The sequence below is a fragment of the Desmodus rotundus genome, chromosome 10 (genome assembly GCF_022682495.2).
Source record: "Desmodus rotundus isolate HL8 chromosome 10, HLdesRot8A.1, whole genome shotgun sequence".
Taxonomy (NCBI): domain Eukaryota; kingdom Metazoa; phylum Chordata; class Mammalia; order Chiroptera; family Phyllostomidae; genus Desmodus; species Desmodus rotundus.
This window is the reverse complement of record NC_071396.1, coordinates 104208779-104233562: the sequence shown is the minus strand read 5'-3', so window position 1 is coordinate 104233562 and position 24784 is coordinate 104208779. Positions and strand designations below refer to the sequence as shown.

At 44.1% G+C, this 24784-nt stretch overlaps 1 protein-coding gene and 1 long non-coding RNA gene across 4 annotated transcripts in view; one reads left to right on the top strand and one right to left on the bottom strand.

Annotated features, from left to right (window-relative positions):
* Nucleotides 1-24784, bottom strand: part of CDH20 (cadherin 20) — a 178031-nt gene that overhangs the window by 14583 nt on the left and 138664 nt on the right. For both annotated transcript variants that reach the window (XM_024580344.3, XM_045187956.2), the window contains exons 3-8: nucleotides 19288-19582; nucleotides 18632-18751; nucleotides 15888-16055; nucleotides 13141-13328; nucleotides 6619-6872; nucleotides 514-650 (exon numbers count right to left, since the gene is read on the bottom strand). In XM_024580344.3, the coding sequence (XP_024436112.2) occupies nucleotides 514-650; nucleotides 6619-6872; nucleotides 13141-13328; nucleotides 15888-16055; nucleotides 18632-18751; nucleotides 19288-19582 (1162 nt within the window). The remainder of the gene's footprint in view (nucleotides 1-513; nucleotides 651-6618; nucleotides 6873-13140; nucleotides 13329-15887; nucleotides 16056-18631; nucleotides 18752-19287; nucleotides 19583-24784) is intronic.
* Nucleotides 1-24784, top strand: part of LOC123478726 (uncharacterized) — a 50580-nt gene that overhangs the window by 13066 nt on the left and 12730 nt on the right. The window contains exon 2 of one of the 2 annotated variants that reach the window (XR_008425388.1): nucleotides 21959-22058. This is a non-coding gene — a long non-coding RNA (uncharacterized lncRNA). Of the gene's footprint in view, nucleotides 1-21893; nucleotides 22059-24784 lie in introns of those variants that run through there. The other variant, XR_006654026.3, reaches the window with a different exon arrangement.

The window sequence follows — 24784 nt, the reverse complement described above, 5'->3', positions numbered from 1 at the left end:
GTAAGTAATGTAATTTTTGTTAAGTGTATAATAAACATGCTAATCTCAATTTTATTACTTTCCTATTCCATTTTTAAGTTTATGTTAATAAATCTGCATTTTGTTTTAAGATGTCTGAAATTTTTGTATGCCTGTGTATAATAAGGGTCACTTGTTATAAATGCTTTCTTTCACCCAAAAATAGTATTTGATGCTGTTTGTTCATTCTCGATCTTGTCAAACATTGAAAGCCTCTTAGATTTCTCAAGAACTGACCCTTTTCCTCATAGAGAATTCTAGCTTCTTGGGTTGAGGAGGCTATTTTTTTTTACTGCTTTTGCATGCTTTTTAAAATCTCTAACACAGGACTAGCTATACAGCGGTTGCTCAGCCAGTGTTTGAACTCAGTACAGTGTTTGAACTATGACCTTTCTGTAAAGAACACAGTTCCTGTCCCAGCGAGCTCTAGGAACTTCCACTCTCTGCAGCGCTTACTTTTGTCACCAGATAGAGACCAGTTTTTGAGTTACTTACTCATTTCTATAGCAAGGATAGTGATGTTATGCCAAGAAAACTCTTCCCGGTCAAGGGGCCGAGCGGTCATCAGAGCCCCCGTTGTAATGTCAACGTAGAAGAATCTGCCGGGGTCACTGCTTCTGTCAATGGAGTATCTGTGAGAACCCCCCCAAAACCCCACAAAATAAAAAAAACAAAAACAAAAACCCCGAAAACAGATTAAACATGTCAGTTTGAATAAACATACTACAGCATGTTACGTACATGAGAGAACTGAGCGCATACCAAGTGAAACGTGATTCCGCTAATTCTGAGTTATGGGTACTTGGAGACTGGATTTACTGTTTCATGTCTGCTCCCCTCTGCCCACCCCCATAAAAACCAGTAACAAACTATTACTGCTTTAATTCCTGATTCATAAAATAAAATGGAACAGGGCCGCTAAACCTTAGGGCAATTTTAAGCTGTCCAAGGCTTTCGGGACCCTCTGAATATCAACCTCTACGTGTCTTTGTTCAAAATGAACTGTATTGAAATAAGTTCTGAAATGCCATATGGAGACTGAAAAGCATGTAGTTCAGTGATCGTAGTCCCCTAATTAATATCAGCTATTGAGAGGAAGAGATTTGCATCGGGTCCTTTGTGACGTCCTAGTGACTGACCTGTTGGCAAACACAGTGATGCATTCACTCACTGGAGAGCCCTTCTCTGTGGAGTGTTTTCAACAGGATGGACCAGGTCCATCTAGGTTGCTTACTGTAAGTAAGCCTGGAATTCGTGAATTCATGGGGCACAGCTTGCTGGAAAATGTCATGTAAGCTGTGTAATTAACAGGGTGTAAAAAACGGATGTTTCACAACCAGAATGGCTCCTCCGATTCAGGCAGTGCACTGAATAGCAGCATCCATGGCATACACCTTCATGCTCTGTGCGGACCAGCATGCATCCTTACACGGGAAAAGGAGGTGTTTACGAGCCCTCGCGCCTGATGGTGTCAGGCCTTTCCAAGGAAAGAGTGCTTGGCTTGCATTTTGCTGTCGTCTGTACCCTTTGCGCCATCATACACCTCGGCACTGGGTAAGCGTCGAGTCCCTGCTGAGCGTGACTTGGCAGCCCGGCCCTTCGTGTCATCTCGCCTGTGCCATTTTAGGGTGTCCAGTAATTGTAGAGGGAGCTTCAGGCCTCTGTATGTTTAAAACCCTCCGTAAAGGATTTTGATACGTAGCCATAATTGAGAGCCATGCTGGAGAACCTTATGTAGTCCTCGGTAATGGCCAGTAATTATAATAGCTGCCGTTATTGAACACCAGGCATTTTATAGCTTCTTTTTAAATTCTTACAACTTCTCTAGGAGGTAGGTGTTATCTCCATTATCAGCAGAGACCAAGACTTAGAGAAGTTAAGTCCCTTTCAGAGAGGTAACACCGTTAATACTTTGCAGTAGTGAGATTTGAAAAACACACACACTCTAATGTACTGGGCCCAAAGTTCTATTTAAAGTTGCCAGCTGCAGGGAGCCTGGGAAACTGCCGTTTTGATGGGAGCAAGCATTTTCTTTAGGGTGCTGTGTTTTAAACTGCAGGTTAGTTAAGGCAGTCTGGTGGGGTATGACTGGTGTTGAAAGAAAATGAAAGAAAATAGCGTGTACGTGTGCCAGACTGTCACGTGCAGTAAAGGGTAATGTTGATGGTAAAACTTTTGTCTCAAATACATGTAAATACAGATATGTATGTGTGTATATATAATATGCATGTATGTGTATTATTTGGTAAAATGGTTTGTTTCAAACACATATTTTTTTCCTGCAGAGATTCAGGGTGGCTGTTGAGAGGATTACAGATTAAAGGGAAAGGTGGCCACTGAGGGCTAGAGAAGTTGGAATCATTTCCCATACAGCTCTCCAAGGGTTGGGAAATTTAAGGAAGCAAATTAATGTCTCTTTCTGCCTATGACCCTATTTAAGGAACGCTAGTGTAGCCAGGTACTGCTTTATACACCTGACTTACATTGACTCATTTAAGCCTCACAATAACCCTGTGAGGTAAGTACTGTTATCACCCCCATTTTACAGGTGAGCAAACTGAGGCGTAGAGAGGTTAAGTCTCTTGTCCAAGGTCTCCCAGCTGGCAATCAAGAGTAGGCAGTTGGGTTTCCGGTTCCTGCTCCTACCTACTGGGCCATACTGGGCCATGCTGCCTTATTTCACGTGGAACGAGTGAGATTGTTTAAGGAAACAAAGCTGATCTCTTTTTGAAGATAGATTAAGCCATGGTAGTAAACAGTTAACTTTTTAATAAAGAACAAACACGTGCCTGTGAAGTTCATTTAAAATTAACTGGAACATTTTTTTTCCAGGTGTAACTAGTGATTTACTTTTAAAGTTTACTGGCTGTTTTAAGAGTTGAATTTGTCTTAGGAAAAAAAAATTACTGGTTAGCTCCTGACAGTCTTTTCTTCCAGCTCCCTGCCCTCGAGGAAAGCCAGCCATTCGGCCATGACCTCGATGGCAGCTCTGCCAGCCGTAGGCATAGTGCCGAGGGAGAGGCAGCCTATGAAGAACCAGCTTCCGGCAGCCCACCCTAGGAGGCCAGAGCAGATGTCACAGAGAGCATGGGGTGGAGTGATAGCAGTAACGAACGGAAAGAACTCACAACAGTACCATCTCGTAACACTCCGAGGGGAAACCCTGCCTCAGAGAAGCCTCCCTCATCCAGCGGAATCCTTCCCGGCTCCCCAAACAGGGCCTGAAGGGAGGCAGTCACACCATTCATAACTTGGAATGGGACACTGGGCCAAATTGCAGGAGGCAGGAGAACAAATTGAAGGTGTAGATACAGATGGAAAATGAGGAAACTGGGACACACTAGTGAATGGTGTAGGTGGTTTTCCTTCTCTAACCACAATAGTCTCACCTACCACGGGCCGAGTAGGCAGTGCACGCACATACAAAACTCCCTGCGCGAACATTAGCTGGTGTGCTCTGGGCTCCCTGCTCATTTGCTTGGCTCAGGACATTTTCTGAATTTGGAGGCGATTTGGAGGTAGGGCGTCATGGGCAGGCTCGAGAATCCGCGCATCCCTCCAGGATGGCACAGGAGGGCAGGCTGTTTTCACACAGCGGAAGCCGGTTTCAGTTGCCAAGTGCTTCAGTGCCCGCTTGCCAGAAATTCCTTGAGTATTCACTACAATTTTAGGAGAACCAAGCATTGTGTTTTTCATGTGTATAGAACTAAATCTGGAGACTAGTTTGGGGGTTCACTAGTAAGTAATGACCAGTTTATGTGCCTGAACACACCATAAACTTCCTAGAAAGGAGATTATAAAAGTCTTAATCTTTTAAAAAAGTTAAATGGCTCTTTGTTTATAATATTTAAACTTTAGGTAATATGTTGGTTTTTGGGCAATTTAATATGTAATTTCTTGTCAGAAATACAAATCTCATTTATTTGTAATAAAAATGCAGATGAATTAGATGGCTAAGCAGCATATAAGGTGTGTAAATTATTTCAAAAGAAAATAACTTTAATAGGAAAAATAAGGATAAATAATTTTGGGGAAAGATAATATAGGACAATAATTCCCAAAAGGGTATTAAATAGTAGACAGAAATTTGAGTTTTGGGTGCTTTTCCCCCTGAGAGTCCAGGACCCCCAATTTTCTGCTTGGGTCCAGGGTCCATTCGTTGTTCCTGAGGGACACCAGGAAGAGTCAGGGACCTGGTATCTGGCACTGTGAACTCTGCTCTTTCTTGGCAACTGAAATGCAGAGGGAGCATTATCGCTGGTTCTGATCAGTGGAGTTCTGCTTTGCCATGGTGCCCGAACCCTTGCCTGTCTGTCACCTACGTGGCTGTTGCCTTGTTCTTGCCTGTTTCTTAGGACCTACAGAGAGTCCCACCCGCCCCAGAATAAACCCAGTGGTCCCTGCCCCGTGCTTCCAGCCTGTTCAGTCTTGGGTTCCTTCTGACCGAGATCTGTTGGAATAGACAGGCATTTCCCTGTGGACTTCCGTGATGCTACCTGGTGGCTCTCGGTGGCCCATCACGTGAAGCAGCACTCTGTTAGCTAGACAGGATTCCTCCATTTCTTTATACCTCATTTCGCTCCACGCCAGCAGAGGATCTAGGCCTGCTGGTGTTTCTCTTTCCTTCCTAGGATGCCTTGCGGTAACAACTTTCGTCCTGAAAATGCGCGTTCGCTGTAGGTCTGTGTGTGCACACGCATGTTTCCAAGTGCTCAGTCTCTCTTGCTTGTCGTTCAGTAGCGTGACCCCTACCAAAGCCCTGTTTCGGTGCCCACCGTGTAGGAGTCCAGAGTCAGTCTGGAGAGAAGGTGTGGGAGTCTCCAATGAGTATTCTGACTCTCACAGAAGTGAGACCTGAGTTTTTCAAGCTTGTGTTTATTTCAGACATTTCCCCCCATAAAGTTTTATTCTCTAAAGTTTCTCCCAGAGTATTTTTGTTATAAATAGATTAATTAAATAATCAGAAGATATGTTGATAGGTGTATATAAGTGTGTGTATACATGTATTTGGCTTACGAAAATATAAATTTATAATAGAATCTGTTTCATTTATGTCACGGTGGTTTTGATGATGACACGGGTTCACTAACTTCCTCCCACCCTGTTATACATTTAAGAAGCTTAAGAGAAATATTACTCCTATAAGGTGGTTGTAAGATTAGTTGAGTTTTAAAAACCAAATACCAGAATTCAAATGAAATCGTTTTAGCCACTTTAATGCCTGGAAATGTAAAACGTTTCCATTTGGGTAGAGGAAGCAGATCTCCCCCAGTGTAGTCATTCTCAGGAGAGAACCATCTTTGTTAAACTTCAAGAGCACATTTTCCTTACCTACGAAGTGGCGCCAGCCGAAGGAGTGGCCGACAGAAGAGGCAGTCAGTACGTTGGGGCGTGTTTAAGATGTGTTATCTGCACTAAAGCCCTCGATGCATTTGTGTGACTTCCAACAATTAAGGTGACAGATGGCCTCCAATAGCCTTGGAATCCTGATCTTTGTGTCGAGCTTCAGAGGCTTGGCAGTCACTCTGGAAGGCTGAGGTATCAACCTGCCCACCAGCTGTTTGCACTTCGGTTCCAGAGTTGACGGGAAACGGCCGTGACTGTACGAGCAGCTCTCCTGTCCCCTCGTCCCCTCTCGAGGGGGAAGCGGCCTGGTTGGAATCTTTAAGCTCAACCACGTTTTGGACAGACTGATAGGTGGGCTCGCAGTGGAAAGCCCTGTGTGACCAGCCTGCATGGCAGGGAAGCCACTGACAACACAGGTAGTTTTGTGTCTGTTCTCTCTCTATGGAAATATATATATCATGTATGTTATTTTTCCCCCATTTTTAAAGTAAAAAAGTCAAAGGTTCATAAAAATCAAAAGAATGTGCAATGATCACCTTTATATTCACAACTGAGATTCAACAAATTTTAACATTCTGACATCTATGTTTCTGTCTATGCTTTATTTAGGGGTGTCAAACTCATTTTCACCAGGGGCCACATCAGCCTCGCGGTGGCCTTCACAGGGCCAAATGTAATTCCAACTCCTTCACAGTTAAGGAGTAGTTACATTTACACAGTCCTAAAATTATTTCAGCCCTTTGAAGGCAAGTGCGAGGCTGATGTGGCCCCCGGTAAAAATGAGTTTGACACCCCTGCTTTATCTGAACTAGTGGTTCTCTCAACTGGAGGTAATTTTGTACCCTACCCTCCGCAGGGACATTTGGCAATATATGGGGACATTTTAAGTGGTCACAACTCAGGGGGCGCTACTGGCATTTAGTGGGTAGAGGCCAGAGATGCTACTAAATGTTGTGCAATGCACAGGACAGCCCCCACAGCAGAGAACCATCGTCCCCAAATGTCAGCAGGGCTGCGATGGAGAACTAAGGGGGGAGGTGTGCTGCTGAACCAACTGACAGTAAGTTGTAGACATAATGAATACTTCATTATCTATAACATGAAAAGGCCACATAATTTAGACAGAAAGAATTTTAAAGACATAGGGGAGTCTCCAGAGGTGGAAGAAGAAAAGGGGAGAAGTGCTAGAAAATTTGATGCAAGGGAAGGGAAGATTCCACTATGTAAGGGAAAGGTGAAATCTGTGGGAAAAACCTGATTGAGTTGTTGGTCGCATCTGGGTCCTTGGCAGAAATGATCTGTATGGTGGTTCCAATGGTCACATCTTCAGGCACCTCCACGAAATAAAAGCCGGGTGCAAATACAGGGGGCTCGTCCACATCTTCCACACTGATGTGCACTGTAGTTGTGTCCTGAAAGGGGCCCAGGTTCAGGAAACGCATCTCCAGGTGAGGATTGGCTCCCTCCACTTTCAAGGTGTAGCTTTTCTTGCTTTCAAAATTCAGTGGCTGAAAAGTAATGGCAGGGAAATTGATAAGCCAGCAATATACATGTCAAGTTCCGAAGGATGACTGACCAACATTGATGGCTGGTGGGTAGATTCCTCAATTTATTAAAATCGTGGAAGAGAGGTAAGGGGGGAAATGAGGGATTTTATTTTATTTATTTTTTGGTTCCACAGTTCTGGGTCTTAATGTCTGTTTCAACAACTGGGGTAAAGAAGGTTAGGAAGGCGCTAGATGGCTCAGAGACACTGAGGGAAGCCAGTTTGCTGGTTAAGAAGGCTGCTGTGCTCTGGGTAAGGCTGCCTCTGACGTGCCTGCTCTCTAATCAGCACGCTCGCCTTGTCTTTAGAGGTGTTTGCTCATTTGAAAAGGTGTCGTGATCATTAAGAGAGCATCCGAGTTCCGTTTCAGAATACTTGTACAACTTAGGCCTGGGCTGTTTGTTTGCTTTCTTCCTTAAAAAAAGTTCCTGCGTACCAAGGCAGTAGTGATTTTTTTCTAAGAAACCATCATAGGTGCGCTTCACAAGAGTTCTCAGGGTAGTGTATCAGATCAGTATTTGTGTATTTAGCTTATATCATAGACGGTCTTTAAAAAAAATGTCTTTTAGAAACCTAATCCAGCGCCTCATTGTCCAGTTGAATACACAGACCCAGACAGAGCTCAAAGGCTGACTCACCTAACACGGTTATGTAGTGTCGGGATGGAAATGCTGGTGCAGAATTTTGAATATTTCATTCAGGGCTCACCCACAAAATAAAAGTCCATGGCGTAAACTTTAATTTTTTTGACCTAGCCCGATCTCAGAATGTTTTATGTCAAAATAAATATAGCACTTCAGGGCAGAATGTGAACTTGAATGCTAGCTCTTAAGAATAATCCATTTGCTTCCTTTTTTTTGTTTTTACTGACAAAAATGTTTAAAGTTTTAAGCAATAATTCAAAACATCATCAACAAAAATATCATAGAAAGTCAGTCCATAAAATAATTACAGAGGATAGCAAAGAAGTAACTAAAGCTCAGAAGTCACAAATGACCTAAATTTTTGTAGCTAAATATTCATTCATGCTTTTTTTCATAAAATATGCTGAATTAAGCACATTTCATGTTAGAAAGAGGCATATGTCCATTTAAGCATCTGTTTTGTTTTTGAGAAACAAACAGTAGTAGTTACTTTCAATTTGCTATTTAAAAATTGGAACAGGATTTCGCTGCTTGTGTTGCTGTTGCTGGGTTACTGCTTGCTCTGTGTGTACTGTGTCTTGCGGAGTGCGCCGTTCCCATGGGAACCAGGCAACTTGCCTTCCTAGTGCCTAGTTAGAAGGCCAGGTTTTCATTAACAGGGAAGTCTGCCCCTCAGATTACGGTATATTTGAAGGGATAGTTTCATCTGTTTGTTTCATTTATACTTGCTCTGTAAACCTGGACATTTAACTTCCTGGTAACTTACACTACGCTCTCTTAAAATTCTTTCTTTAAATATAGGTAACCAAAGTGGGTGCTGTTGTTTCTGTTAGGTTTGAGCTAGGTAAAGTATTTCTCCTGTCATTTTTCTAACTTGGTGTGTATTTTGTATTTGTTTTTTAAATGAGGGTGTATTTTACACACATTGAAGTTTATCTTCTTTAGTGTAACGTTTTGTGGGTTTTGACGGATGCCTGCAGTCATGTTTCCATCACGATCATCAAGACAGAGAACAGTCCGTCACCCGCTGTCCCCTTCCCTGTGCTCCCGTGTGGAAACCCTCCCCGCTGGCAGCCACTGTTCGGCTCTGGTCTGTGCTCTGCTCCTATTGCAGGAATGTCACATCAGCGGAACCAGTCCTACAAACTGGTTTCTTTCATTTAGCACCATGCATTTGGGACTCGTCCATGTCATGTAAATGACTTGCTTGTTCCTTTTTATTGCTACGTTGTGTTCTGTTGTATGGATGTACCACAATTTATCCATTTGGGTAGTTTCTAGTTTCTGAGGGTTTTGAATAAAACCATTGTGAACATTTACATACAGGTTTTCCCATGAACATGTTTTTATTTCATTGGGGTAAATGCCTAGGTGTGGGATAATGGTTAAGTGTATTTTCAACTTTTTATAAGAAACGTCCAAACGAGTTTTCAGAGTGGCTGTACTGTTTTGTATTCCCACCAGGAGTATATGAGAGATAGAGTTGCTTCATATTCTTGTCATTATTTGGTTTTATCAGCGTTTTTGATTTTAACGTCCTAGTGCATGTGAAGTGGTATCTTATGGTTTTGATTTGCATTTCCCTAATGCCTGATGATGTTGAACATTAAAAAAAATTTTAAAGATTTTATTTATTTACTTTTAGAGAGGAAGGGAGGGAGAAAGAGAGGGAAACAACAATGTGTGGTTGCCTTTTGCAGGCCCCCTGCTTGAGACCTGGCCCGCAGCCCAGGCATGTGCCCTGACTGGGAATCGAGCCAGCGACCCTTTGGTTCACAGGCTGGCGCTCAATCTACTGAGCCACACCAGACAGGGCTGAGGTTGAACATTTTATAACTCTTCTGGAAGAGTTATTTATATATTGTATATTCAAGTCTTAGACATGTGATTTGCAGATAATTTCTTGCAATCTTTGATTTTTTTTATTGACAGTATCCTTCAAAGAGCAGAAACTCTTAATTTTGATGGCATCTTATTTATCAGTTTTTCTTTTGTAGATTGGGATTTTGGTGTCATGTCTAAGAATCATTGCCTAATCAGGGTCAGAAAGATTTTCTCCTATGTTTCCTTCTAGAAATTTATAGTTTTAGTTTTTTACATTTAGGTATATGACCCATTTTGAGTTTGTTTTTGTGAGGTATAAATCAAAGTTCTTTTTTCTTTTTGAAAATATGGATATACAATTGTTTTGGCATTATCTGTTGAAGATACTAAAGTGAGTTTTTAATAAATGTTAGAATTGCTTTTAAAATAAGTTACCTAGTGATCATTACATTATTTAAGATTATTGTCTCCCTCACTTAAATAATTTTATTATTTAAAATTCAAGGAAAGCATTGCCCTAAATACCCTAAGCTTTAAATTGCCTACAAAAATATGTTTGACTTTTCTCTCTCAAAAATTTTTATACTTGTTTTTAACATCAAATAATAATGTATTTTTATACTCACAATAGTCAATTAAAGCGTAGTAATGTCTGAGAAACAAAATTTCAAATTCAAGAAATTTCTTAGAGTTGGAGCACACAAAAAAGGAAATGCCATTTTCTGCGTGGAAACTGAGTGAAGAAAATAGTAACGCGGGGACCCCAAGCAGAATCCCTTCCCCCCTCTGTCGCTGGGGCACTGTCTCACAGAGTCATTATGGCTCTCCTCCTTTTGTGTTACAGATACTTCTTTCTCTGCTGGTCCCTCAAGGGCACAGGCATGACTTAGATTTCTACTCCCCAGGGCCTAGCAAGGGCCTAAAACTCAAAACGCAGCAGAAAAGGTTGTTGCGGTGAGTAGTGCGAAAACGTTTTTCAGTGTGAGTATTAACAAGGCCTGGTTGAGTGCTGATGTGTAGGTTTTCTGTTACCATAGTTCAGTGATTCTCAGGTGTACATTTTTTCACGTTTTGACATTTGGGAAATAGGGTTGCTTGTCCAGCTATGGCACCTTTAAGCCCAACAGGAGACAGGGTGCAGTTGTCTGTGCAGAAGTCAAACCAGCTCCAAGCTGTTCTCCTTGAATGTACTTCACCTGAGTTCTGTATGTCATTGGCGTGACGTGTGTTGAACTTGATTGCCTTCTAAAATGTCTTCCAAAAGATTGCATTATGGTTCAATTTTGAAACAAAAGTTGCGAAGGCAGAATGGCGTGCAGACAACAGCAGGGAGTAATTCTGAAGTTGGCGAAGCACATAGTCTGTGTCTACGAGAGTTTTTTCAGAAACTATAAGCCAAGGAGTAAGAAAGCATCGCATCATTTAAATGGCAAGAGTTTCTTTCTAAAGTGGTATATAAAACAATGATGGGATGGACATCTCTTGGGCATCTTAGGTTTGATGAGATGCGGGAGCTTTGCTCTTGTGGTCTCCCTAAGAGGGTAATGGACTCGGCACGATTGTTTACTGCGTGCGGGAAGGTGGAGGACACGCTGAAGATAGGAAGGAAACTGGCACAACAGCATGCGCATAGAATAAAGGGTATGTTGAAAAACGCGTACTTCAAGTTACCTTTCAAACATTTAAGAGACGGAAAATCAATTGATTGATCACTTAAGAGCCAGAATGACCCAGGATACCTGTTGGTAATGTGTGGTTTTATGAAAACCCCATTCTGTCAATGCAACTTAACTTTTCTTTTTGAAGAATATGTGCCTTTTAGATGAATAATAAGCCTTAGGGAAATACATCAAAAGCAGAACTTTTGTTTCCATTTTACACAACACTAGTAATAACAAAGTCGGAAGGTGGGTGTGGGTCAGGCGTCTGAGCAGATGTCACTCCAAACGTTTGGGCTGAGCTGTCAGCAGCCTTTAAAGTATTTACTACACTTGAAGTGTCCACCCAAGGTATGACCTTGTTCTTAATCCCATTTCCTGTCACCCTGGAAGTTCAGAAGAGAAATACAGATGGCCTTGGCAAAACTGACACCTGTTTTGATGAAGCACGGACACAGTTTTAGTAATGACAATGAGTGACAGTGTTCTGTCTCATGAGGTTTAACCTCCTCTCCAGGTAAGGGGGCTGGAGAATGGCATTTTGAGGTGCCTTCTAGATACAAAATTGTAATAGTTAACACTTTAAAATTAATGTCTTGTAATAAGGTATATATTCTAATAATTTGACATAAATTAATAATATTACATTATTATTTAGAATTTTCTTGTATATTATTTTAAAATATAAAATTTGAAATGTGGAGAATTCCAAAATACTTTCTTCTGATTGCTTAATTTTTTAAAGGGAATTTTTACATTAAAGTATCTTTGCCCCCTGTGGCCTTTTCTCAGCAGAACCTACAGAGTAGTTATTTTATAATGAAAGCCCAGTCACGTCACACGTTTGTGAAGTCCTCCAGCGTTTGCCCACTTGCCTCGGAGTAAGACCCGAGGTCCTTACCTCAGTCTGCAGAGTCTTACACAGTCTGGCTCCCTTAGTGCTTTCTGCGTGTTTTCACCTCCTACTCGTCTTTCCCTCCACTCCATCTTACCAACTCCCTCGTTCTTAGGACGAACCAGGCAAAACTCTACCTCGGGGCCCTTGTGCTGGCTGACCCCTGTCCTCAGCCTCCCCACGCTCATTTCCTCATCTCCAGGGCTGCTGGGGCAGTGCTCACCCAAAGTCATTCAGATGGGGCCTCCATGGGTCGTGTCTGCCAACTCACCCAACTGGATGCTGTGGCTCTGCCCCCTTACATGTCTTTGTATAAATGTCACTTCCCTGGGGGGCCAATCCTAACCACCCACTTTAAATGTAAAGTCATCTCGGCTCGTCTGATACCACAGTCATTGTTTTACCCCTCTCCCGTGGTACTTTTCACTTTCTAATTTATTATTTCATTGGCTTACTTGCTATTTTGACTGTCTCCTTCCTCTTGCCAGAATGTAAGCTCCATGAGGGTGGAGTTTTTTGGCTAATTTAGTTACTCTCTATGTTAAATACCTAGAATGACACCTGGCACATAGGTAGACACTCAACAAATATTTTTGAATAAGTAATTTAAGATATCTTGGGTTTTTAAATGTAAAAAACTTTTTCCACTGAAGGTATCCATCCATATACTACACACAAAAAGTGAGAACTTATATTTAGAAAATTTGGTAATTTAACATGTAGCAAAGGAGTTTCAAGTGATAATTTCACGTAGCAGCTACGCTTTATAAAGCTTCTTCCAGATCTAATTAGCATCTATGGATCTTTAAGTAGCAATTAAAAAATCCCTACATGTTACTCATTGATTCATAAATGCTGTTACAGCTTGCTTTATTGTTACTTAGGCTGTGCCGTGGTAAAAAGTGAGCTATTCAAGTGCAAATATTGATTGTCCTCAACATCATCGGGGACTTCAGCTGTAACGGGTTTTTAAGTGGCTAAGTAGTGAGCTGGGAGAAATGATGTATTTGTAATTTATTTTTATTATGACCTGATACCGCCTCTGTAAAACGACACAGCCAGTGTTTACATGTAAGCAAAAGGAATTATTTCGGAATAGTAGAGAAGAACGCTTATCAGGGGATTTGAAGAAATACATGTCAGTAGTACAACAGCCCTTACTAACATCTCATGTACGTTCAAAGACTCCATTAAAATGATTTGGATTACCTTCTTCACAGTTATGATGCCGACTTGGAAATTGGGGTCTGTGTTAATGTCAAAGGCATCGGCACCGTCTCCATCCACAATCGTGTACTTCATCTCTGCATTGATTCCTTCGTCCAAGTCCTTGGCAAACACTCTCCCTACAGTGGAGCTAATGGGAGCCGATTCCAGTACACTCATCTGATAATGTTCTGTGAAGAAAGGTCAGAACACGTGGTCTCGTCATCTGGCGCCGCACAGCAGGCCTCATCCCTGTCAGCCGCACGAGGCCTGCTGTGCAAAACGCCCTTCTCCTGGTTCAACAAATGAAAGGTGAGTTTTGCTGGTGAAAACTGACATCTGAAGAGGCTGAGCAAATGGTGTTAGGTCATAGACTGTACTGGATGGTCAGTAAGGAGGGGCAAAGCAGCCGACTGTAATTCTAAGAGTAGCACAGGACAGAAGTAAAAATACTTCTTATCTCAGTGAATCTGCCCTTAGAGTGGCAGGAAGTACCTCGCTTTTCAATCTTTAATTTCTTCCTAATGAACTATTTCCCCAAGTGTTAATTCCTTCTGAGAAAGATAGAAAACATAAACGTTGTGTTTATGATGTGCATATTTATTCTGTTCACATTTCAAATGCCTCTGTCTTCCTTCCTGGGCTGGCCAGTGTACTGACTACCCATGTCTGTGACCAAACGGCCCAAATTTATTGGTGTCCAGTGGCCTGTAAAGAAGGAACGGCCGCGGAGAGGAAGCTCCACTGGCTCTGTGTGGTGGCCACCACGGTGTCCTTGCACCTGGACAGACCTCTTATGCTTCTTGTTCTCTCGTTTTAGCATAGAATACCCCCAAAGTTCTCAGAGCTTACAATGTCCTCCTTTTCAACCTGATACCCTGAATTCACAATGCAATTTAGTTTATTTTCACCTCCATGGAGTTTTATCTTTACTAACTTACCTTCTCTGGGGCTCAACTTTTCACATTCTTCATTATTTTGTCAATCAAAATGTGACTAACAAAATCACAGTCACATTTTCAGTATGTACTTGGTCTCTCTGATTCTAATATGCATCACAAGCTGCAGGGACGCCTGGGATGTGAGGCCTTGGTTTCACAAAACTTTGGGGGGGCTGATAGCAGCCAGCTGCTCACAGTACCCACCCTTGCACAGGAGAAGAAACGATGCCTGGTCTCTGGCAGTGTGAGCTGGGAAGTTGCCCATGTCTGCATCAGGCTGGCAGGCGTTTGGGTATTATGGTCCCTTCCCACACACTTGCAAAGTTGTTGATGGATTACACTTTGCTGTTGCAGAACTTTTGGGAAAAACAAACAGGTATCTGCCTACAATTTTCTCCTCACCAGGAAAGCTATGTGTTCTGTGTCTAAACAAATATACATGCAATTCCTTACCTAGTATCCTGCCTTTTTATTTCATGGAATCTCCTGGGGACTTTGTGTATACCAGTTGCGCCTGAGTATTCGAGCTTTCTTGCTGTATTTACATTGATAAAAGAGATGGAACACTCGGTCTGGCTGACTCAAAATGTAGCTCTTCTGCTGATAGCCAGGCTTGATTCTATTTCTAGTTTAGTTTTTTTAACCTGATTTCCTTGGTTAAGTCTTTTCACCTGGGGTTGTGTCTGCGGCTCTGACATCTCCAGCTGCTCCCTGTAGGCACCTGCCCCTCACCTTCTGTCTCCATTCCACAGCCATAGCTCTGCATTTCCGCTCTTCCTGAGGACATTTAATCTGACCGTCCTGCTGCCAGTTAACGTTCAGATCTGAATTTGTCCTTCTTGTTCCCTTTCTAGTTGCATTCCGCCGCATCCTCTGTTTCCGTCACTAGCACAATTCTTCTCCCTGTCCCCCAGTCCTTGGCACCTTAGACTCCACCCTCTGCCTGGCTCCCTTAGCCAAGAAATCACGAGGCAGAAATCCGTGTTGTCTTCTTGGTCTCAGTCCACTCCCCCTGCCATTTCCCTGAGTCCTTGTTAGTTCAAGTTCGGGCCGTTCTCAAAGCCTTCCATCTCCAGCCCTGCCAACGCAGTCCGCGCGTGGCTCTCTGATGAGGCTTTCCGTGCGTGCCTTGCCTGAAAGCTTTTCAGGACTTCCATTAGTCATAATACCACACTGAAACTACAGATAGGTCTTCATTTCATTAAACATAAAACTACACTTGCAACTTTATTTCCGGGTCTTTATAGATACCTTTTTCTTACATTCAGGTGAGCTCTAGGAGAGCAGGGATTTCATTTGCTTTGTGTACTGTTCTATATCTCATACCTAGAATGGTGCCTGAAACAAAGAATTTTGGAATGAATCATTGCTTCCCCCTCTGGCATGTTCTCCTTTCTGCCTGTTTAAATCCTTTCTATTCTAGAGTTCAGTTATCTTAGTTTATTGTGGAGGCTTCATTCCGCACTTGATGTCCAAGTAGGACAGCAAATGCTGCTTCCTGGTTAACTTGTGGTGAGTACGGAATGTGTACTCCCCAAGCTTCACAGGGGCAGGGCCAAGGTTTCAGCATCTTGTGCCCCTTCTGCCCAGTGCCCTTACGAAGCAAGTGCTGCCTACCTGCGTATGAACTGATCAGGTGAGATGGTGAAGTGGGTCACTGCTTTGGTTTAGTTTCCCTGCATGCATTCTCAGCACGGGCTGTGTCACCCCCTGTTGTGATAAGGAGGGACTCCGGTCCTCTTTCATGACTCTGTAACAGGTGTACCCCTCTGGCCTGAGAGCTGAACTCTCCCCTGGTTAGATACTTACTCTGGGGAAAGCGGGGTGGGTTATCATTGACGTCCGAAAGAGTGATGTTGACCGTCGTGGTCCCAGATAACCCGCCAAGCTGCCCTCCCATGTCCTTGGCTTGGATAATCACTTCGTAGTATTCTTTCGCTTCTCGGTCCATGTTCATGAGTGCCGTCCGAATCACACCTGTGGGACAGAAACAACTTTGTTTTTGAAAGCAAAACCACAAATCCAGTGCTTAAGGTTGGTTCTGGGTTTCTCCCTCGTGTTTTGTTAATATATAGAGTCTAGATGCAAGTCACCTGTGTTTTCTTAAACTTGAGGTCAGAATCTCAGCTTCAAAAGAGGCTGTGCTTGCACCAATGCTGAGTAAATGCAGTTCTGTCGGGAAGAGCACAGGGGGCTCACTTCCTCTGGCCGCATTACTGAGAGAGAACAGCAGATGGCAGCAACGGCTCTCTAACCGACTAGGGTGCTCGCTCTCACTGCGGGGAAACTGGAGCTTAGGGCCGAGAAAACGGACTTTGTGAATCTGTGGATCTGTGATTTTAGAGCAGTTCTCCAGCCCCTACAGCCCTTGGAGTGTGAATGGCTCCTCTTGAGGGAAGGCACTGCTGGTCTGCGTTTTCCTGCCTCCCTAATACCTGTAAGCAGGGTTGGAATTCTGATTTGAGTTTCCTTTTGTTATATATTCATTCTCTTTTGTCATGTTCTGCTAACCTCCGTGCTTCGTTGAATTCCATGAGCTAGAACAGGAAAGTTGCTCTGTGAGTTGTTGATTTTGAACACGCACAAGGAACGAACTTCCCCGGACAGTGCTCAGCAGCATCGTGATGTACTAATTAATGTGGTTTCATTAAGAGGGGTCTAAACCAAAACCCAGGGAATTGTGTTTTAATCCTGCCAAGGACGTGTGGTAATGTTTTATCTAACGTTTAACCCTTCCACGTAGAAAAGTTGACTTCTGTACACTCTCGGCAAAGGCTAAAGATGTGCTTCCTGCAAGGTCACAACGTGGGCCTTGGCTAAACAGACCCGTGCGAGTGCCAAGGGAAGGGACTGAGAACCGCAGACCCATCCCCAGTTTACCGCTCAGAATGATTACACTGCCTTCTGAAGTGAAATATGCAGGCTTTCCTTTTTTAAATGCCCTGTGGGCACAGCAGTAACCATCTTTTCATGGAGTTTTGACCTCAACACTAAAGATACCTCCTGGGAGCTGTCAAAATGTGTAAGGTTCCCCTTACGATGTACAGGACACTTCATCCTCTGTCTATACTTCTCTCCCCTTTGGGCACCCTCGTACCCTCCCCTGTTTTTAGAATAGTTGAGGTTACTGTTTCATAGACGTCCCTAAGTGCAACCTTTTTCTTTCCTCCTTCTGGTATATACTCCTTTACTTTCTGCTCTTAGGACGTGATTTTCTGAATGCCGGGATCCTCTCAGGCCTTCTGGGGAAAACATTCCATCGGGTTGCTAGAAGAAATGAATTTTTTCTCTTTCAAATAAGCAGATGACTTTGAGCATGCACCATTGACTTTGCCTTGTGGCTGTAAGTTTCTTTATTCAAATTCCTTGTTAATTACTCTTAGGTCCTTACTTCTCCTTTATATAAAATGGGAATAATAGCATTTCCATATATTTCAAAAACTCACAAAATTTGGAGACTCAAGTATGGTGAGGGGCACGAAAGTATCGTAAAAGGGAGAAAGCCCAGCATGTGTGCAAGATAATAACGATATAATTATTACTCTGCCCAACTCAAAAGTATTGAAGGGAATTCTTCACAGGTGAAACACATTCTGGAATTAGAGCTCTCAGGCAAAATTGAAAACAAAACAAAACAAAACCAAGCCTCCGCTGATTCGTGCTTTTCTGCCACACTGCCCCTTACCCATCCAGTTCTGTATGCCGTCCTCCCTGTTAGAGCTTCCCACTCAGCACCTGCCTTTTGGGGGGCCCACACCCCGTGCTCTGTGCTCTTTTCCCTTATCCAACCTGTCTGTACCAGCATCCATGTGTCCTGGCCTTTTCTCTGCTTGTACAGGGTGGTTTAGAGGAAAGAACATCAGACCACACGTCAGGGGCCTATCTGCAGCCAGAAGCAATTGTTTTTAGGTCTCAATTCCCAATTTCCTTACCTACTGTGTTTTGCTGTGTACAATGTACTCCCATGTATAACGCACACCCACAGTTTTGTGCGCATTATACATGGGATTATCATACCCACTATTACAACCATGGTATGTAATCATTATACCCACGTATAATGCGCATCCTTATTTTGCCCACAAAAATTTGGGCAAAAAAGTGTGCATTATACATGGCAAAATACGGCCATGAACTGGATGATTCCCCTTTCTAGTTTCTTTCTAGTTTCTAGTTTCAGAATCAATGATTCTGGTTCTCTGTTGAGCCAGGTTAGCATGTCACTCCTCTCACGTCTTCTTGGAGTGACAAAAGACCTTAGTCCCGGGAATAAGTACAACCACAGGAGCTCTGGAAGGCTGAGGAGGAGGCACTTCTGTGCAGGAAGGCCTTTCGGCTTCCCCAGCCATACCCTGCATGCTGTCTGTACGCAACACTGCCCTCACCCGCCAGGGCAGTGCTGGTTCGCTCCTAGTCCCAGAGCCTATCACAGTGTTCTCTGGTTACCACACTCCCAGGAGAGTCCTGGACAAGGAGAGTTGGGGCTGTCATAGTACCGGTTACAGATTATCAGGGAACAAAGCAACACCCGCCCCGACTGTTGGGTCAGATACCTGACTTGGAGTCCACAGAAAAGTATGGCTGGCCCTGGAGAATGCTGTACACTACCCGGGCACTGTTGCCGTAGGTTGGGTCATCCGCGTCTGTGGCTGTCACCTGGATAACGGAGGTCCCTGAGGAAGAGAAATGGTGGAGACCTGTTCAAGGTGAATTGCTAAAGGCTAGACGCGATCCTGAATGGCAGTCTTAAAGCAGTTGCTAACGTTACGTTTGCTTCCTTGGAAGGGCCCCTTTCTAGGGCAAGCTTCCATAGCTCCTATTTCTACCTCTTTAGAAAGTAGGGATGGGAGCTATGCTTTAAATTCTTAATAACCAGTTAGGACAACACAGTTTTTTGGCTCTTCGTTGCTCTTTCGATTATGCCAAAACGCTTCTTCCTTATGAATCAAACATTATCCATCCATCCATCCATTCATCTATCTTGTTTTTTAAGGTCTAGAACTGAACAAGAACATTAGGCTAATTACTAATATTTCTTCCTATGGCTGATTTCAGTGTTTAAGTGGTTTTCTGCCTAAGGACTTGGTTGTCAATATTGGTTCAGTTTTATAATCTGTGAGCTGTTTTGCACATTCTCTCCTGTGTTGAGACAGGAGGGCCTGCTGTAGAAGAACTGCTCTTTATGAGAACCAGTGAATCGCCACCTTACCCACTGGTGACATTTCTGGCACAGTGGCAACATACGGTCCGTCCAGGAACTTGGGCTCATTGTCATTGATGTCTTGGATTTTGATGATGAACTCCGACTCCGGTTCCATTGGCCTGCCTGTCCGCCTGTCCAGGGCTTGAGCCCTTAAAGTGTACTGGGCCCTCTCCTCTCGGTCGAGCCTCTGAATGGCGTGGATGTCCCCTGTGGTGTCATCGATGGTAAACACGATGCCTGCGCCTTCTCCTGAGAGGATGTATTTGATGGATCCGTCCCCCCTGTCCATGTCTGAATGGAGCTGGCGGAAGAAGCACCAAGATCTCGTTATGGACAATGAACAGGTGTCAGAAATAGGTTGACTTTCAGCGTGGTGCTAATATATGATCTCCTTTCAAACAGGCAAAATTTATTTCTTTCAAATGTGTAAAATGTTTCTCTACAAAAAACTAGTATTTCTTGAATAAGATTGTATCAAAGAGCAAATATAGGCTGATGGACAGGTAATGTTTTTCCACACTGCATTCAGTATCCTATTGTTCTGAGTTCCCCTCCCTGAGAAGTACAGAAAATAGGAAGGGGCTGTGGACAGGGTAGTCCTCAACATGAGAACGGGCACACGCTGAATGAAGAGGGACCCAGTTTCCACTGCAGTTTTTAAAAATGGAGAAACCTAAACATTTTCAGATAAGAAAGTATTGATGTAAATTAACTTTCAGAGTTTCAGAAGCTTTAGGAAAATTTTAAGTTGGCTGAAAGGTTGGTGAAATGATTCGTTAAGTGGACTGCAGCTCCTGCCTGGGAAGTACTCTGTGACTCCCGGGGTGGTGCAGGGCTCCGATTCCACGGTCCCAGCTCTGTGGTCATTCCTGGGACTGTGCTCGCTTGTGGTCAGGTGTCAGAAGGGAACGTACTGCTGGTTGTTACTCTTTGCCTCGGTGCCTCTCCCTTTCCCATGAGACCAGTTCCTGGATTGATAACCGGGCCACTCAACTGTCAGTGGGTGGCTGTGTCAGGGACACACTTTTATCTACTCAACCAACTATATTTCCTCCCAGATTACTTTGTAATGACTCCTGCAAGGAGTCCAGGGGCACTGTTTTCATAGTAAGCCTAGAAATAAATTGCTGCGTCTCTAATTCAGACGATGTATATAGGTGGCAAAAATCCTGGAATTTAGAGCTATGTGAAATTACCAGTATCTCTCTAAAGGGGGCCACAAAAAATGGGTTACATTTAGCCAGCCACCGCTAACTGTGGCTGCGGGGGCGCAAGCACTTTCACTCCTTCAGGGACGGAGGTGATGGGGTTCAGTTTACCAGACAGATGGCCGGTGTTAGGCTCGGGCCAGAGAGGCAGGCAGATCTGGCCTGAACATTAGGTCAGTTATGAATTGAGTGCCCTTGACAAATTATTCTTTATAACTCAAATTTGTCATTATATGTAAATGTAGGGAACAGTATGAACTCTTACTTTGAAGGGCTGTTGGGATCACTAGAAGTTAATGCACGTAAGCGCCTAGCACAGCATTTCACGTGATAGGAACGCTGTAAATGGCACCGATTATGATGATGGTGGACGTGCATGGAGAGAAAGGTGTTCCCATGCCCAGCTCTTCTCTGCCCCCTTCAACCTTCAGGAATGCCGCAGAGATGGCAAAGCAACCTGTTGGCTTTTTAAAATGCAGAGTTCGTGCAGAAGGCTGCCTAAAGCATTGCTGGGACAGTGTTACTCTGAGAATCAGGTGGCACAGACACCAAGAAGACACCTGGAAATGCATTCACAACACCCTCAGACAAGGATGGGATTGGAGGTTGTGGCTGGCTTTGAGCTGATCTCACATTGACTCACGGCCAGATCACGCAGGCAGTGATTTTCTGCCCAGAGGAATTCAGCTGTGTCTTATCTAGGGAAGGGATATAAGAGAACAAAATTGACCGAAAAAATAGCTGTGGATTTTTTCTACTTAAAGGATTCTATTTAGAATATGAACTGCTCACATTACCTCATTCCATATGCAATATTTTTATGATTTTTTTGCAATCCAGACCTTCTATTTTTGCAGTTAAGAAAGCAGAGGTGCACAGCTCTTACTGTGTAGAATAGAAAGCCATTTTATTCAGACTTGGCCACAAAGAAATGAAAATCCACTCCATGTGGAACTGTGTTTCCAGGTAGAGGAATGGCATTGGGAGGAGGAGGACAAGGATCTCAGGATTTTTTTTAAAATTAAAAAATATCTATGCATGCATGTGTTTACATATATGAATACCCATCTAAATCTAAATATAAGTGTAGCTATGTATAATTTTAAGTCATGTGGCGTAGGACTTTCACTTAGAATGGAACAGGTTAATTCAGGGCTTGGCGGATTATTTAGGGGAGAAAGAAACAATAGAAGCTGACATAAACAAAGAACCCAGGACTGTTTTGAGATGTTCTATTTGTCATCTAAATAGTTTTGTTCTCTGAACCGTAAGAAAGCTAAGCACACTTGTGATCGTCACAGGCCAAGTTTAAGTGCTCTGCCCATGGAGAGAGCTTAATAAGTAACTGAAGGCTAAACATCTTTGCTGTTGTGGAGAAGGTTCTGGTTCCTCTGGAACCATCTGGCTGGCTGATGTCAGTAGCCTGGGCCGAACCTCTGATCTGTTGTCTTTGTTTTCATTTAATACAGGGGAGCTGGAAGAGTTTAAAGACCCCTCTCATCTGGCTGGCTGATGTCAGTAGCCTGGGCTGAACCTCTGATCTGCTGCCTTTGTTTTCATCTAATACAGGTGAGCTGGAAGAGTTTAAAGACCTCTCTCGACTGTGACTTCCTTGAAGTCAGGAACCCTGTGGCTTTCATCTTGGTGTGGGTCCTCACGTGGAGTAAATGCTCAAAAATTTTGCTGAAACAGTGGTGTAAGGTGTGAGGTTAGAGTTAAAGCTTTTTGTGAAATCATTTTACCTTTGTTTGAAAAGAGCTAGCAAACATCTTCCAGGTAGCTTCTGAGTGTGTGTTTGCTAGTGCATCCCTATGAGGGAGGGGGAGGGAAGGAGAGGGGAGGGGGAAAGGGAGCGTGAGGATGCAGCAGAGAAGCAGGAGGGCCCTGCTCATGAACGGGGAGAGTGCCAGCTATGAAGGGGCCAGGATCTGCGTACAGGGAACTGATTTCTGGGGAATATAATTGTGTCAGGTCAGGGTCCTGTCAGATACCAAAACCTACACCTGTTTTTTTTAGCAGAAAGTTGAATATGAGAACATAAAAAGGGACCCTTAGGTACAAGAGGGGTTGTGACTCCAGGACACAGTGAGTGCCCTCTGGCTGGGAGAGCAGAGGGCAAGGGTCAGGCCCTTAGAATCCAGATGTTTGGAGGAGGCTGGGCCTGCCACCTCTGAGGAGGGAGTGCTGCTGCCCCTTGGGGCTGGGAATTCAGGAGCTTAGAGGAGGTGTCCCCAGCACCCCCCCCAGCCCCCACAGAACTGAAGCATCTGAGAAGGGGATGCCATACAGTGGGACTGATGTTTGTGAGGAGCTCTGATGATGCTGGTGCTGGGAGTATGGACAGAACCCAGAAACTGGGATCAGTTGCTGGCTGGGTAAAAGGAGCGAGTCCCTTCCCCCTCTTCCTGCCTCCAGTGATTCTCCCTGTAGAAGAGTCTGCTGCCAGAGCCCACCAGGGAGCAGGGTGCAAAAGGAGAAATGGTGGCTTGCAGAGTCCCAGCACCAGCGTCACACAGCGGAGTGTGGAGGAGTGAATGTGGAGCTAAGTGACACTACCCAGTAGCCAGCGCAGTAATGTGCGCTTGATAGGAAGCTTCCCCGGCCACGGGATACACGTTCGGCTGTGAAAATTGCAAAGAGGAGACATTAACAGCTTTTCTCTAAGTCACTGCAAATTGGCACTGTAATAAAAATGTTTTGTATTATCCACATTTAATTCAGCTAACACTGACTGAGCACCAGCTCTTTGGAGGAAGGTGAGGAGCACATAGTTATGTACAAGGTCTGTCTGGAAACAGGCCAGCCGTTGTGAATGTAATGAGAACAGTTTACATGACATCTATGTAAGCTGTCAGTCAAGGAGAGCGGACTGGAGTGCACACGTGTGAACAATGACGACTTCACTGTACCAGTCAGTGGGGGCGGTAGATGCTGTTGAGTGAGCATGTGTACTGTGTGGCTGTCGCATACAAGATGACTGAGTAGAGCAGTGAGTCTGCATCACGTTTTGTGCTAAGCTTGAACATTCTTCTGCAGAAACTATTGACATGATACGGAAGGCTGCAGCTATGGGCAACTGGTGATTGGCAGCTTTATTATGACAATGTGGCCGCTCATGCATCACGTCTCGTGCAGATTTTTTTGTGAAACATCTAATCACCCAGGTGACTCAGCCCCCCCCATACAGCCCAGATTTGGTGCCCTGTGATTTCTGGCTTTTCCCAAAACTAAAATCACCTTTGAAAGGGAAGAGATTTCAGGAAAATATGATGGGGCATCTGATGGGGATTAGGAGAACTGAGTGAGGTCCCAAGGTGGCTGCTTTGAAGGGGACTGAGGTGTCATTGTCCTGTGTACAGTGTTTCTTGTATCTTCTTCAATAAATGTCTCTTTTTCATAATACATGGCTGGATACTCTCTGGACAGAACTCGTATATCTTGGGAAAACACCCCCCGCCCCCAGTCTCTCAGACAGAATAAGATGAGTGGATATTCTACTGAACTTGATGCTCCTTCAGTCTGTGAGATCTTCAGCCAAAGGACTGTGACTGGTGGAAAGTGCCCACAGGTTATGAAAAATCCTAGTTGATTTAGGGTTTTAAAAACAAGGGCCAGTTCCAGTCCTTTGGTGGAGCTCGTTCACGGTGCCTCGTCGAGTTCCGGGGATGCAGCGTGTAGCTGTTAACCTCGCCTGGCGTGGCACCGCAGACGCGCGCACAAGCGCAGGCCCTCTGCACCCCATCTTTGCACATGTCAATGTAATCTGGCCTTAGCTCCACACTGCCTGTCCCTGGGAAGCCCAGTGTGGATTTGTGAGGCCGTACCAATTACAGATGATAATTGTTGCCATACTCCTTTCTGAAATAAGCAAACAGGCAGGCTCTCTAAACAGACATCTTCCAGAGCTCAAGGTGACAAGCTGAATGCTCCTGGGATGTAAAGGGAATGAAAAGTAGATGAGTCTCTTTTAAGAGAAAGGAAAGGAGTAAAATGCCTGGTAAGTGAATAGATAATTATCTTCATGTGGAGGTAGCACACCAGTACAGGGCAAAAACTTGCACTGGTTGCGGGTGTGTTGGCTAGACAAGGTGACTTTCGGGATGCCTGGGGTGGGGTAAGTAGGAAAGGGTGAGTACTAGGCGGTGCTGCAGAGGTAAGTACTCCCGGCGTCAGGAGGCAGGCAGGCTAGGTTGGATTCCTCGTCCCACCCTGACACCGTTGCTGCTTCTGTGTGTCTTTCGGGGCTCAGTCTAAAGGCAGGGCCGCACGAGTGCTGGGCAGTGTAAAGGAAAGCC